Source organism: Paramormyrops kingsleyae, chromosome 17 (genome assembly GCF_048594095.1).
Source record: "Paramormyrops kingsleyae isolate MSU_618 chromosome 17, PKINGS_0.4, whole genome shotgun sequence".
NCBI classification, from domain to species: domain Eukaryota; kingdom Metazoa; phylum Chordata; class Actinopteri; order Osteoglossiformes; family Mormyridae; genus Paramormyrops; species Paramormyrops kingsleyae.
This window is the reverse complement of record NC_132813.1, coordinates 16,816,367-16,829,629: the sequence shown is the minus strand read 5'-3', so window position 1 is coordinate 16,829,629 and position 13,263 is coordinate 16,816,367. Positions and strand designations below refer to the sequence as shown.

Genomic DNA, 13,263 nt, shown 5'->3' with positions numbered 1-13,263 from the left:
CATCTCTCCTGAATGCTGTGGTCTGACTGTAACTCCCCATCTTGCCTGAACGCTGTGGTCTGACTGTAACTCCCCGTCTCTCCTGAACGCTGTGGTCTGACTGTAACTCCCCGTCTCTCCTGAACGCTGAGGTCTGACTGTACCTCCCCGTCTCGCCACACAGTCACCTGCTCACCCACCGTCGTTGTGCCATTACTTACATTCCATCCCATGGCGTATCTGTGTCCCGTCAGTATGGCCGTTCTCTGCGCGGCCTGGCTCTGCTCCACTTCTCTCACCTGTAGCTCATCCCTCTTGCAACCCAGCATGACACCAAGTCCCCCCCCTTCATCTTCCCGCCAATAAACTGCCCGTCCTGGAGTCCATGTTCCTCATCATCTGTCATCCACTCCTTTGGAGGCACAGGGGAGCAATGGTCCGTTTCTGCAATAAAGGGCGCAGAAACTCATTCCAGAAAGCTTTAACGAGCCGCCCTTCAGAGGGGCAGAGGTGTGACGTGTGCAGGCGTCTGTCAAGAACACATCACAGAGTCAGTCACCTGGCAGGATCAATCACGGCGTCAAGGTGACGACGTCCTTTTTTACATCATACGTCTGTAAAATTCATGGCCGGTCAAGGTCGACGTTTCGGGCAGTTACGGCCCCAAGCCCCTGCTGCTCATTTTTCCTCCTTTCATGAGCTTTATACTCAGAGGAAACAAAATCGAAATCTTCTCTTGGCTCTTTGTCAAAGTGTCGCCGTGGGATTTTACACAATGTGTAAAAAGGGAAAAAGGACCGCCTGCTTGAAAAAAGCAAATTAATAACACCTTTTCCCCAAGATTCATAACCTGAATTAATGAAACAGTTAATTAATTGTAGTAATGATTAACATTATTAACTTAGGTACTGGTCCATTTGATCGGTCGTTCAGCCCGTCTGTCTGTCCAGCATCTACAGTTACCTTCGCCTGCCATTTTTCTTCTGAGCCGTGAGAATATCTCGTCACGCTGCAGGGGCCAGGAGGACAGGAGACGCCCCAGAATCAGCAGCTGTGGCAGCGTCTCCAGCTGCTCGGACAGATAACGCGGCGTGTAACGCACCGAGTGGCCAGTTAACGCGGCCGGCATCCTAAAGAGCGCCGTGAGAGATAAGCGTCTGCCCGGGACCACAAAGGCATCTGTACCTCAAAAGAAAGCCAGCGTCTTTTCTGGCCCGTGCATTAGTCTGGAGGGCGGGCCACTGCTGTAATTCACACAAAAAACGATTCTGAATTTTCAGCTTGTGAGAAACCCACTAAACAGTAAAGACTTATATTAAAGACTTACTTATTAAAGACTTTATAGCCGTTTCCATCACCGTTTTTACTGTTAACTTTTGTATATTTGTCCTGTGTGCAAGTTAGTTTAAGTGCAAAGTCCATTAGGGTTAATTTAAAAATTCCGAAACAAAATCCCAGTCGCTGATAGAGCTGATCTGATCCTCACCCCAGCCCTGTCGCTGACAGCTAAGTGAGTCTCTGCTTTGCCATCAATTCAGTATTCAGAGCTGTTTACAGGGGCCTGAGCAATTACTCCGTATATTCTGCTTGTTTAGCTTGGTTTTTTGGCATGGGGGGGGGCACTTTCCCTCAGGGACTTGTCCAACACTGAGCTACTTTCTCAAACCAGAGTGGTTTCTTTGTTGTCTTGTCTTCCAAACCAGAGGGTTTATGAAAGACCTTCCCTAACAGACAGCTTGGAGTTTGCTGGTTGGCCGATGCACTCCACCTTCCGGAGTTTTCAGTGATTTATCTAACTTCCCTCTCTGGCCTGAGGTGGGCGTAAATATTTCAGCAACGTTTCGCATGCAGCCTCGGCCATCGCCAGCGTGTGCTCCAGTAGCGCTGGAGAGGAGCCCAGCAGTCAACCGGACTGGCTGAAGAATTCCTTCCTCTTCTCCGCCATTTCTACTCCTTTTTTCCACCTTTCCTGGGCATCAGATCCTTCTGCTTCTCCCTCTTTTCAACTACCCTATTTTCCATTATGGAAGCCTGGCCAGACATCGGTAACAAATCCGAAAAATGATGAACGGCAATTGAAGCCAAGATCTTCTGTTCGCCATCACTGAGACGGCACTCCACGACACCGGACTAATTACCGCTCCCGCTGTCTAGTGGGGGGGGGGGGGGGGGTTACCCGTACAAGCGAGGGAGTGTGCCATAATTAACTCAGCCCGTTGGTCTGCCATTGCAGGGACTGTTACTAATAAAGCCATGTTAATTGCACTGCATGGCTGTTTTCCTTTATTCTTAAAGATACACGCTTATCGGTTAAATTAAGGCTTCTATTTTAAGTGAATATCACCGATGGGAACTGCACCAGTTTGCGGCAGTGTGAGCCCTTACCAAGGAGTGTTTTGACAGGAATGATTTGTGATGTATATCCTGACATTTTCCAGTGACTGAGTGTCCATCACCTTTGATTAGGGGGGAATGTCAAACTTGCCCTTCCTGACATCGTGTCCCCAGTCGGCTGTCACCGGCGGACTGGTGGGGGCTTTTGTATTCTGTCCTTTCGAAGTGTACTGTCTCTTTAAAGCCTCTGGCACCGCGTTTACCCAGAAACACCCACGGCTGCTCTGGTGGACACGACTGTCACACGCGTGTTCACGCTAAGGAACGTGGCCCCCGTTTGCGGACCTTAACGACGCCCGAGCTGGTTCCGAGCAGAGCCGTGTGGTTTATTTTGGGTGTGAGATGGGAAATCTTGATTAATTATCTCACCACGTTTGGCCCAAAACAACGGCTCTGCCCCTCTATTGTCCGCGGACACAAGTGGCTCGGTGGGAGAGCGGTGGGAGAGCAGTGGAGACCTCCGTTTAACCGTGGCCCGTGTGCAGCCAGCGGGCGGCGTGCCAGCACACCGAGGCTCGCGCGGCCCCCAGGTCAGCGTCGGAGTGCCTGCAGATGGCGGCGCCGCGTGTCGCTATTGTTGGAAATTGGAAGTTTTTAAAAGCGGAAGGCGACCGCTGTTAGTGTCCTTAAATTTAGATTTAGGCCCAGCGTGTGCCGTTCGTTATGTAACGGGTCCTTGTGATGAAGAAGCCGCTTAATTTCTGTCCATATTCTGGGTTTATTTGCGTGTGTATTCATGTACGGAAAGGAACCATTTCCAGAAAAGTAGCTCACTTACAAGAAAAGCCCGTCAGCGATATGCTTGCTGTGGAAATGACTCCGAACCATCCGCCCACACAGTCATTTGCCGGCACATTCTGCGGAACATGTGAATGGCAGCAGACCAGCAGATGCCTCCACAAAGCACCTTCTTTCCTGTCTTTGGAAAGACATTTTTCCCCCAGACAGGTATTTACTTCCTGGTTGTCCCCCCCCCCCCCCCAAGGTATACATCACAGTGATGGACAACAACGACAATGGGCCCCTGTTCTCCCAGCCCACCTACGACGTGTCCATCTCGGAAGACACCCCAGCTGACACAGAGGTGGTCCAGGTTCTGGCCACGGACCGAGACGAGAAACACAGGCTGACCTACTCCATCCACAGCACCATCGACCCCACAAGCATGCGCAAGTTTAGGATGGATCCATCCTCCGGAACCATCTACACTGCCGAGAGACTGGACCACGAGGCTCGGTCTCAGCACGTCCTCACTGTCATGGTCAGTGGTGGGGGTGTGGCCACATCCCTGGCGGTCACAATATCCCCCTTTTTCATTTTATTGATCAATCATATGCCATGAATTTGGCCTTGTATTTTCAGGTACACTTCAGTGGTAACTTTTGTTCATTGGATAAGTGGCGTTCCCATATAGCATCTTGCTCATTTTGATATCCGTCTGTTTGTTTAGACATCATTGAAATGTCATTACACGCATGATTTGAAATTTTTGTCGTTTAAGAAGCGTTTTGACTTCAAGGCCGTATTATGGCTGAAGAGTTTAAACAAACTGCTTAAATTTACCTTTGATTTTCATCTCATTTTTAGAAGAAGTCGAATTTGGTCATTCTCTTTGAGCCTTTGGCCGTTACAAGCTTTACAAAGGACGTGAAAACAATTACCCATAAACGGTAGCTGTGCAAATAGGTTTGACTCGCCCCCTCCTGTAATTGGGTTTGTAACAGTTAAGCACTGGCTGCTTTGTCTGCAAATAACTGAATGTGCAGTTTTTGTTCAAATATGCTTTGGAAACTCTTTGGGTTTGTATAGGGGATGGTGTATTATGAAGTTATGAAATTACTTGGCCCAGTCATTGTTTGTCCCATGATATTTTATATGCTGTGCCACGGTTAGGGATAATATATTGGAAGTGTTTAAAAACACAGATGTTTATGACAGTATTATGAAACATCTCCCATTGGAACGTGTCTCAGATACCAATAGCTTTCCTCACATACTCATATATTAAGTAAGCATCTAGCCCTCTGCCCCAGTCATTATGCTAATGTGCTACTGTTGTGCAAGCTTCTCACATTATGCTGCAATAATTTCATTTTTTTCATTATACCTCCTTTTGGAAAAGCATTTCATAAAACAATTATTAGAGATGTCATATGGGATATAAATATCAGTCTTTTTAGGCTCCAAGCCTACTAGACTACTAACAGTGTAGTTTGTATTTTCTTCCCTATGTATAACCTTATTTTTTTTCTCCCGCACCCCCCCCCCCTCCCATTCCCTTGCTCAGGTAAAAGACCAGGAGTTCCCCTATCGTAGGAACCTAGCACGGGTCCTGGTCGATGTTGAGGACGCTAACGACCATGTCCCGTACTTCACCAGCGCCCTGTATGAGGGGTCCGTGTACGAATCTGCGGCAGTGGGTTCTGCCGTCCTTCAGGTGACCGCATTAGATAAGGACAAGGGGGACAACGCAGAGCTCCACTACGCCATCGAGGCAGGTGAGTACAGGGTACCGGTCCTAAGACTTCCTTATTCTCCTTAATACCCTCCTCATAAAACAGTCAGAGTGTTTTTAGATTCTTTGCTAGATTTGAGCAAGATATGTTTTGGGAGAAAAGATTTTTTGCTTTCTCTTCTTTTAAAATGGCTATATTTTTGTCCTCTACAGGAAATACCGCCAACACCTTTCAGATTGAGCCAGTCTTGGGAATCATTTCCATCGCCCGAGAGTTGGACATCACAGCCATCGGCCACTATGTCATCACAGTCCGAGTGACGGACAACGGCTTGCCACCCTTAAGTACGACTACCATGGTGCGCATTACCGTTACCCTGTCCAACAATGCAGGCCCCAAGTTCCTGCAGAAGGAGTACCAGGCAGAGGTCAACGAGAATACACCCATCGGCACATCTATCATCACAGTCAGTGCCATGAGTCAGTCCACCCTGATTTATGACATTAAGCTTGGTAACACAGAGAGGAGGTTCAGGATCAATCAGTATACTGGAGTCATAACCACCCAGAAGCCGCTTGACTATGAAAACACTGCGTCATATGCCTTAATCCTACAAGCCTCCAACATGGCAGGGATGGCCTCGAACGTCACCATCAACATTCAGGTGGTCGATGAGAACGACAACCCCCCGATCTTTCAGCAGCTGCAGTACGCGGGCAGCATCAGCGAGGAGGCACCCATAAACAGTGTGGTCCTGAGCACTGACAACAGCCCATTAGTCATAAAAGCCACAGATGCTGACAGAAATCAGAATGCTCTCTTGGTCTACCAGATTGTGGAGGACACAGCAAAGAAATATTTCACTGTAGACTCAAGCACAGGATCTATAAGAACCATTGCCAACTTGGATCATGAAACGATTGCTCATTTCAGATTCCACGTGCATGTGAGAGACAGTGGAAAGCCCCAGCTAACTGCTGAAAGCCCCACAGAGGTCACCATCCAGGTGATTGACACTAATGATTCCCCTCCTCGATTTTCCCAGGATTCATATGAAACTGTCTTGCTGCTTCCCACATATGTTGGTGTGGAGGTATTAAAGGTTAAAGCCACAGATCCTGACCTTAACGTTCCTGCGGAATTGACCTACACACTTGCAGATGGAAACTTGGAGCATTTTTCCATTGAACCTGCTAGTGGTATTCTGACTGTGAAGAACAACAATTTCTCCAAAGACCGCTTCAGATTCAACGTTAAGGTCTCTGATGGTAAATTCTCCAGCACGGCACTGGTCACTGTGCTAGTCAAAGAGGCCATGGACAGTGGTCTGTTTTTTACACACAGTCTGTACTCCACTTCCATCCAGGAGAATATCACTAACATCACTACAGTGGCTGTGGTCAATGCAGTGGGACACCGCCTCAACGAGCCCCTGCAATACAGTCTCCTGAATGCTGGGACTAAGTTCAAAATTAAATCCACCTCTGGTGTCATAGAGACAACTGGAGTTCCATTTGACCGGGAAGAACAAGAGTTCTATGAGTTGGTCGTTGAGGCGAGCCGAGAGCACGACCACCTGAGGGTGGCGAGGGTAGTGGTGAAGGTACAAGTGGAGGACATCAACGACAACGCCCCAGTGTTCGTCAGTCTTCCATACTATGCAGCCGTACAGGTAGAGGCTGAACCTGGGTCCCCGATATTTCGAGTCACAGCTGTGGATCAGGACAAAGGAATCAATGGTGAAGTGTCCTACTTTTTAAAGGATGATTATGGGCACTTTGAGATTAACAGACTCAATGGTGACCTCCGCCTGAAAAAAGCCTTTGAATCAGATTTGTCAAATGTAGAGTATAAAGTACTTGTGTATGCCAGAGATGGTGGCCATCCTCCTCTGTCTACCATGGTGGAATTTCCGATCACCGTAGTAAACAAAGCCATGCCCGTCTTTGACAAGTCATTCTATGCAATTTCGGTCAATGAAGATGTTGCAGTGCACACTCCAGTTCTCGGTATAAATGCCACCAGCCCTGAAGGTCAAGCTATTATATACACCATTGTGGATGGGGATCCCAGCTCTCAGTTTAGCATTGGGTTTGACACTGGCATTATCAGTGTTATTAACTCACTAGACTATGAAATTAGTCCCATGTTTAGATTGATTGTGAGAGCAACAGACTATCTAACAGGAGCCAGAGCAGAGGTTGACGTCGATATAACTATCGTAGATGTGAATGATAACCCTCCCATGTTTGAAAAGATGTTCTACAAAGCAACTCTGTCTGAAACATCCATGATCGGGACTCCAGTTCTTCAGGTCGTGGCAAAAGACAAGGATTCAGATAAGAACAATATTGTGCGATATCAGATTTTCTCCAATATGTACAACAGCACAGACCATTTCCACATTGACAGTAGCAGTGGACTCATTTTGACAGCCCGTCTACTTGACCATGAACTGATCCAAGAGTACAACTTTGTTGTTAGAGCAACAGATAATGGTTTCCCAGCTTTAAGTAGTGAGGTGGCTGTTACTGTTGTCGTGAATGATATGAATGACAACCCTCCTGCATTTAACCAGCTGCTCTATGAGTCGTATATGAGTGAACTTGCACCAAAAGGGCACTTTGTAACCTGTGTACAGGCATCTGATGCAGACAGCTCTGATCTGGATAAACTGGAGTACAGTATCCTGTCTGGCAATGAGAGGATGAGCTTTGCCATGGATAGCAGAACAGGAATCATTACTCTGTCCAACCACCGCAAGCCGAGGATGGATCCTGTTTACAGTCTGAACGTTTCTGTTTCAGACGGCGTGTTCACCAGTACTGCTCAGGTCCACATCAGAGTTCTGGGCGCCAATCTCTATAGCCCAGTCTTTAGCCAAAATGTATATGTTGCAGAAGTCCGAGAAAATGCTGCCGTTGGCTCCAGAGTTACTCAGGTGAAAGCTACAGATATGGACTCAGGACCATTTGGTCAAGTGACATACTCCTTTATAAATGACCTGGCTAAGGACCAGTTCAGCATTGACAACAATGGTCAGATAACAACTTTAGAGAAGCTGGATCGCGAGAACCCTGCAAATAAGGACATTGTCCTGACTGTTATGGCCCTCGATGGTGGTGGACGGGCCTCCTATTGCGCCATTAGGGTGATTCTGGTGGATGAGAATGACAATGCTCCCAAATTCCGTGCTGTCGAGTATCGGGCCAGTGTAAAATCAGATGTAGGTGAGGGTTTCTTAGTAACCCAGATCCAGGCCTATGACTCAGATGACGGAGCCAATGCCAAGATTACCTACTCCCTTTATAGTGAGGCCCATGTCCCTGTGGTGGACATCCTAGAGATCGATCCGGACAATGGCTGGATGGTTACAAAGGGCAGCTTCAACCACCTGAAAAACTCCATCCTGTCCTTTTTTGTGAAGGCTGTTGATGGCGGTATCCCTATTAAGCATTCCTTGGTGTCAGTGTACATCCATGTGTTGTCCCCAGAGAACCCAATCCCAGCTTTCACCCAACCTCAGTACTCTTTCACTATCCCTGAGGATACTCCCATTGGGGCAGCACTAGGCTCGGTCCACCTTACTCCGGGCCACGGTGCCATCTTTAGTATCGTGAGCGGTGAGATGAGAGAAAACAACCTGGATGGCATCTTTGTGGTGGAAAAGGAGACAGGGCTCATCAAACTGGACAAGCCCCTGGATCATGAGGTCCTGGACGCCTTTCACTTTAAGGTCTCGGCTACTATGAAGCAAGCTAGGATGGACTCTGTCTCCACAGTAGATGTTGAGGTGAAAGTCCTAGACCTCAATGATAACAAACCTTCTTTTGAATCAAATTCCTACGAGGCAACAGTCATGGAAGGGATACCTATTGGTACAAGAGTAATACAAGTCCGTGCCTTGGACCCCGATTGGGGTGCTAATGGACAGGTTACGTACAGTTTGGCACCCACACCAAATGTGGAATCACAACACAATACTTTTAGCATCGACAGCAACACGGGCTGGATCTCCACCCTCAAGGAACTGGACCACGAGATGCACCCGTTGTACAGCTTTGCTGTGGTCGCTTCAGATCTCGGTGAGACGATCTCCCTATCCTCCACTACCACGGTGTCCGTGGTCATCACAGATGTCAATGACAATCCACCCAGTTTTGTGGAGGACTACTACAGAGGAGCGGTGAGGGAGAGCGACCCCCCGGGCGAGGTGGTGGCCGTGTTGCACACACGAGACAATGACAGCTCTGACATCAACCGCCAAGTCAGCTATCACATCACAGGTAGGAGCTGATTGGGTCCATTTTCTTCATAGCAAAGATAATGAAAAAATTCTGCCATGCTTTGGCCCAGAGGTAGAAGAAGTAGAAATAAATGTTTTTAAAGCTTCAATAACACATTATTGATTTATCCATCAGAAACCCTTCAGTGGAGATAAGTATTTAAAAAAATCCAATACAGATCTTTTTGAGTGACCAGCTACAATGTTGATTTTGATCGTTTGAGTTTTTTTCTTTATGTGAATTGACACTTGATAGATTATACCCCTGTTCTCTTAGCCATGTATTTTAAGTATCAGGTTGGAGGTTTGGGGTCAAATTGACCCATATAACTGGTCCAACTCAAGTTCACTGGTCTCAAACTTCCACATTGTCTTGGTTTTTGCACCAGGGTCAGATTACGGGGTTCTTACAAATTTTTATCATGGCAGATGTACTTTTCACTTGGACCAGTGGGTTGGTCCTTTGATCTTGTGTCATGACCTAACCATTGTCTCTCCTCAGCCAGCATGTGCTGTTGGGTGCATGTTGCATGTGCACATCCTTAGCGAGATGTCAAGGGGTCCCTTAGGACCCGGGTGGTAGCAGATCAATGAATAAACAACACGCTAATGGAATGAAAGCTTTTACTAACAGTGAAATTAAGGACAAGGACTGATTAATAATTAATGGCTGCATGTAAAGTAATGTGGTCATAAAGTTTTGCTGACATTTCTTATCATGCAACATAAGCACTTTTTAAAAATTTAACAACTTTGGCATTTAATAAAACCACAGAGTGTGAGCTTTGGCAGTGTAGACAGTGAATATTTTCAGAAACTGTCTAAAACACTAACTGATACTCTGAATTTCATGAAATCTGTCAGGAGAGATGTGTGTTTTTCCCCTGCAGCTTTTTATAAATAATCTTCATGAAGTTATACCATTTGTTTGCCACATAAATCACATAGCAGGCAAGGTGGATCCTGACTCAGCCAAATATTGGACACACAACCAATGAGCCGGGGGTCATAAATTCTCCAGCCACCCGAACGGAAAAAGCTGAGAATTACGGATTTGATGAATGCATAGAAAATTAAGGCTGTCGGTCATTGCAGGGAAAATGAAAGTGTGTCCTGCACAACATCAGTTTTTTTGATCCATTAGCCATAGAAAACAACATTACTTCTAGTCAATGGAATGCGCCGGAACTGTTCACATAATGAAAACTTGGCTATCAAAAGAGGGGTGTTCTGATGGGCAACTTCCTTGATCTCCTTTAAGAAGGACTCCCTTCAGTACAGGCCGGGTAACCCCCCATTGTCACTGTTCGGCTAGTCTGCGGCATACTGTCACTATCGCCTGTTCGTCAGTCTGTTGATTAGCGCTGCCTTAAGCGGGCAGAGATTTATGGCTCATCTAAGTCTGTATTATTTAGAGCCCGGCGGCCGTGTGTTTTGACAGCGAGTTTGCGGAGAGAGATACTAGCTGGCTTGCTGCCAAAACGTGTCATAAACATCTGAATATGCTAATGGCCTGTTTGGGGAGGCTTTTGTTTATGCGATTCTTGATTGAAATACAGGGAAATTATCAAATGAGCACAAGCTGGAAATCTTCAAGAAATCTACAGAACTCATGAAGTGACTGAACAGATTTTTGACGGTAACGCACTCTGATAAGGGCCTGTTTGATGGAAGGCCAATGGGCTATTTGTAAACTAGCTGTGTCTGCAGAACTGGGAGATATGGGACAGGAGGAGGAGATGGTGGCCCCAAAAGGGGTAACAGAACAGGGGGAAAGCCCCAAATAAGACACACCCATCGCATGTTGATGAATGTCTGATTAATTCTTGTTTCGCTGTTGAAAATGGCCAGTTATATTCTGTTGATATACAATATCATTATTATACTCATTTATGGCCACAAACCATGCCACTCTGAGCTTCTTCAGCACGACTCTCACTGGAAGAACAAATTTGTCACCTGATGCTCAATGACCTGAAATCTCTTCCCTCCTGACCTCCTAGGTGAAGCTGAATGTGGCTAACAGTCAGCAGCTCTGATTTATCCACCGCTGGTGTTCATAGCATCTCTATACAAAAACAAAATCAGACAAGTATTAATCGCCAGGTAACAAATGAAAAGGATTCAGACCCTTTGTTTGAGGCGGCTGTGGTTTTCTGTGCTCAAGGTGACATAAAATATTGATAAACAGTGAAAACAAGCACAGTGAAGCGCCCATTAATTATTCAGGGCCTGTGGATGTAGTGCAGCCCAAGACGAGAGGCCCAGGATCTTCCTGCTGCCATCGGAATCTTTTTAGATCCGCTCTGTTTGTTTGCAGGCACATAAATAGATGCATATTAAGCGCCGGCTGATTTGCGTTGCAAAAAATGAAGCCGGGCTGAAGAACCTAAGCTGTAAGGAGCTGTGCATGGGGGGGGCGGACGAATCGTCGTGGTGCGTGGCGGTTTATAAGCCGCCGCTGATTTCCCTCGGTGACGATACCATCACCAGCGAGTCTCTGTTTCCTCTGCCAAGAGAAGATGATGTTAAAGTAGAAATGTTTAGAAATGCGAGGCTGTTCCCCCGCAGCTGCGTGACAGTGACACGTGGGATGCGTACCCCCCCCCCCCCCCCCCGCCTAATCCATCTTGTGCCAGCAGCAGCACCTGGGTGTTATTTAGCGTTAAACGAAAGCTGACACCATAAGGAGTTTAATGCCATGACGGGCTGGCCCACCTGTGAGAGGTTTGCGGATCACTGCCAGGCTGCCCCGCTGGTGTGATATGGGGGGTGTTGGGGCAGAGGGGGGCACTGGTGTAATCCGAGCAACTGAAAGGAAGGCTGGCATTTTCCTAACTGATTCGCCGCTAAGCCCCCTTTCCTAAAGCAGACCCCTGACTCTTCTGAGGCCTGTAGCCCGACCGTCTGATGGCTTCTCTGCATCATTGCCTCCCCCCCCCCACCCCCGTCTCCATTAAGCCCCGCATCTCAGAGCCACCACCACACAGCAACTTTTCCCATCTGCTTAGCCCCCTCTGAGGTCTAACACCCGTGCCACCGTCGGCACGGAACCTGATACCATGTTCTCTGACACTCTGTGGGGAAATGCGACAGGCGAGCGACAATTTCCGAAGCTGAGTTTGCCTCCGTGAGTCACATGGTGATCTGTACCCCCCACCCCCACACCCATCACTGGCAGACAGAACCCTGAGGCTCTGACCTCAGAGAAATGAGAGAACGACCCGCAGGTGTCAGCCTCCTCTGAATCAGAGGACAGGGACCGGCTTAAATGTCACCCAGTAAAGCTGCATGTTTGTAATGTTTGTCTGCCATTTGCCGCCTTCAGCCTCTGTGTCCCTGATTGCTGGGCTGACAGCCCCTGTGTCCATTGGATGCCTGAGGCAAGACTGTCCCCTCAGTGTCCCTAGCCCTGCCTGACTCTTTGCCACCTGTCGTCTAGCCCAGGGGACACAGTATGGTGGAGGCATTAAGTGTCACTGGTGGCCCGCCCCCCTCCCATGTTTCCTTCACGCTTAATTGCGGGTGCTTATCTCTGTGGCGACCCATCCTTTACTGGAACGAGATCCCGGTGTCTGCGTCTGACATGTTGGATCCCCGCTCCGAGTCCCTGGCGGTTTCCCCGGGGACACGCGCAGGTGCTTGTCAAGTCTGCACTGCTCGTAATCTCTCGCCAGGGCAGTCTGCGGGTAATGAAATTGTCCCGGTGAATCGGCCCATGGCGAATCGCGGCCCAGTGGGACGACGCCGTGTCTGCCCCGCTTCGACAACCTGCTCAATTACGTGCAATCGCTTCAGCATGTGGAGGGTGTCGGGGCTCTTTAAACGCACTTAAATTACAGCGCTCCGCAAGCCATCTCCACGAAGCTGTCCTACAGAATGGGGCCCGTTTGCAGCTGTAATCGCTCGGATGGAAGTCAACAATTTCAGCTTCTTTTCTGGTGTCCCCCTAACAGTAGGGACCCTAAAATAGTTACAAGACTAAATTTCCCAGCCCTATGCTGGAGGCAGACTGGAAGACAGTAACAGCGGTGACTTCTCACGTTTACTGATTTTTTTAATTAACTCTGCTCCAGAGGCATCGTCTGCGGAGGCTCCTTTCATAAGCTTTATCATCTGGCAGGAAAGCTGGTAAAATAAGGCAGAGTC

General features: G+C 47.9%; 1 protein-coding gene across 7 annotated transcripts in view; it reads left to right on the top strand.

Annotated features, from left to right (window-relative positions):
- fat3a (FAT atypical cadherin 3a) overlaps positions 1-13,263 on the top strand; it is a 130,573-nt gene that overhangs the window by 89,051 nt on the left and 28,259 nt on the right. For all 7 annotated transcript variants that reach the window (XM_072701580.1, XM_072701578.1, XM_072701575.1 and 4 more), the window contains 3 exons: positions 3,359-3,634; positions 4,661-4,871; positions 5,042-9,115. In XM_072701580.1, coding sequence (XP_072557681.1) covers positions 3,359-3,634; positions 4,661-4,871; positions 5,042-9,115 — 4,561 coding nt within the window. The remainder of the gene's footprint in view (positions 1-3,358; positions 3,635-4,660; positions 4,872-5,041; positions 9,116-13,263) is intronic.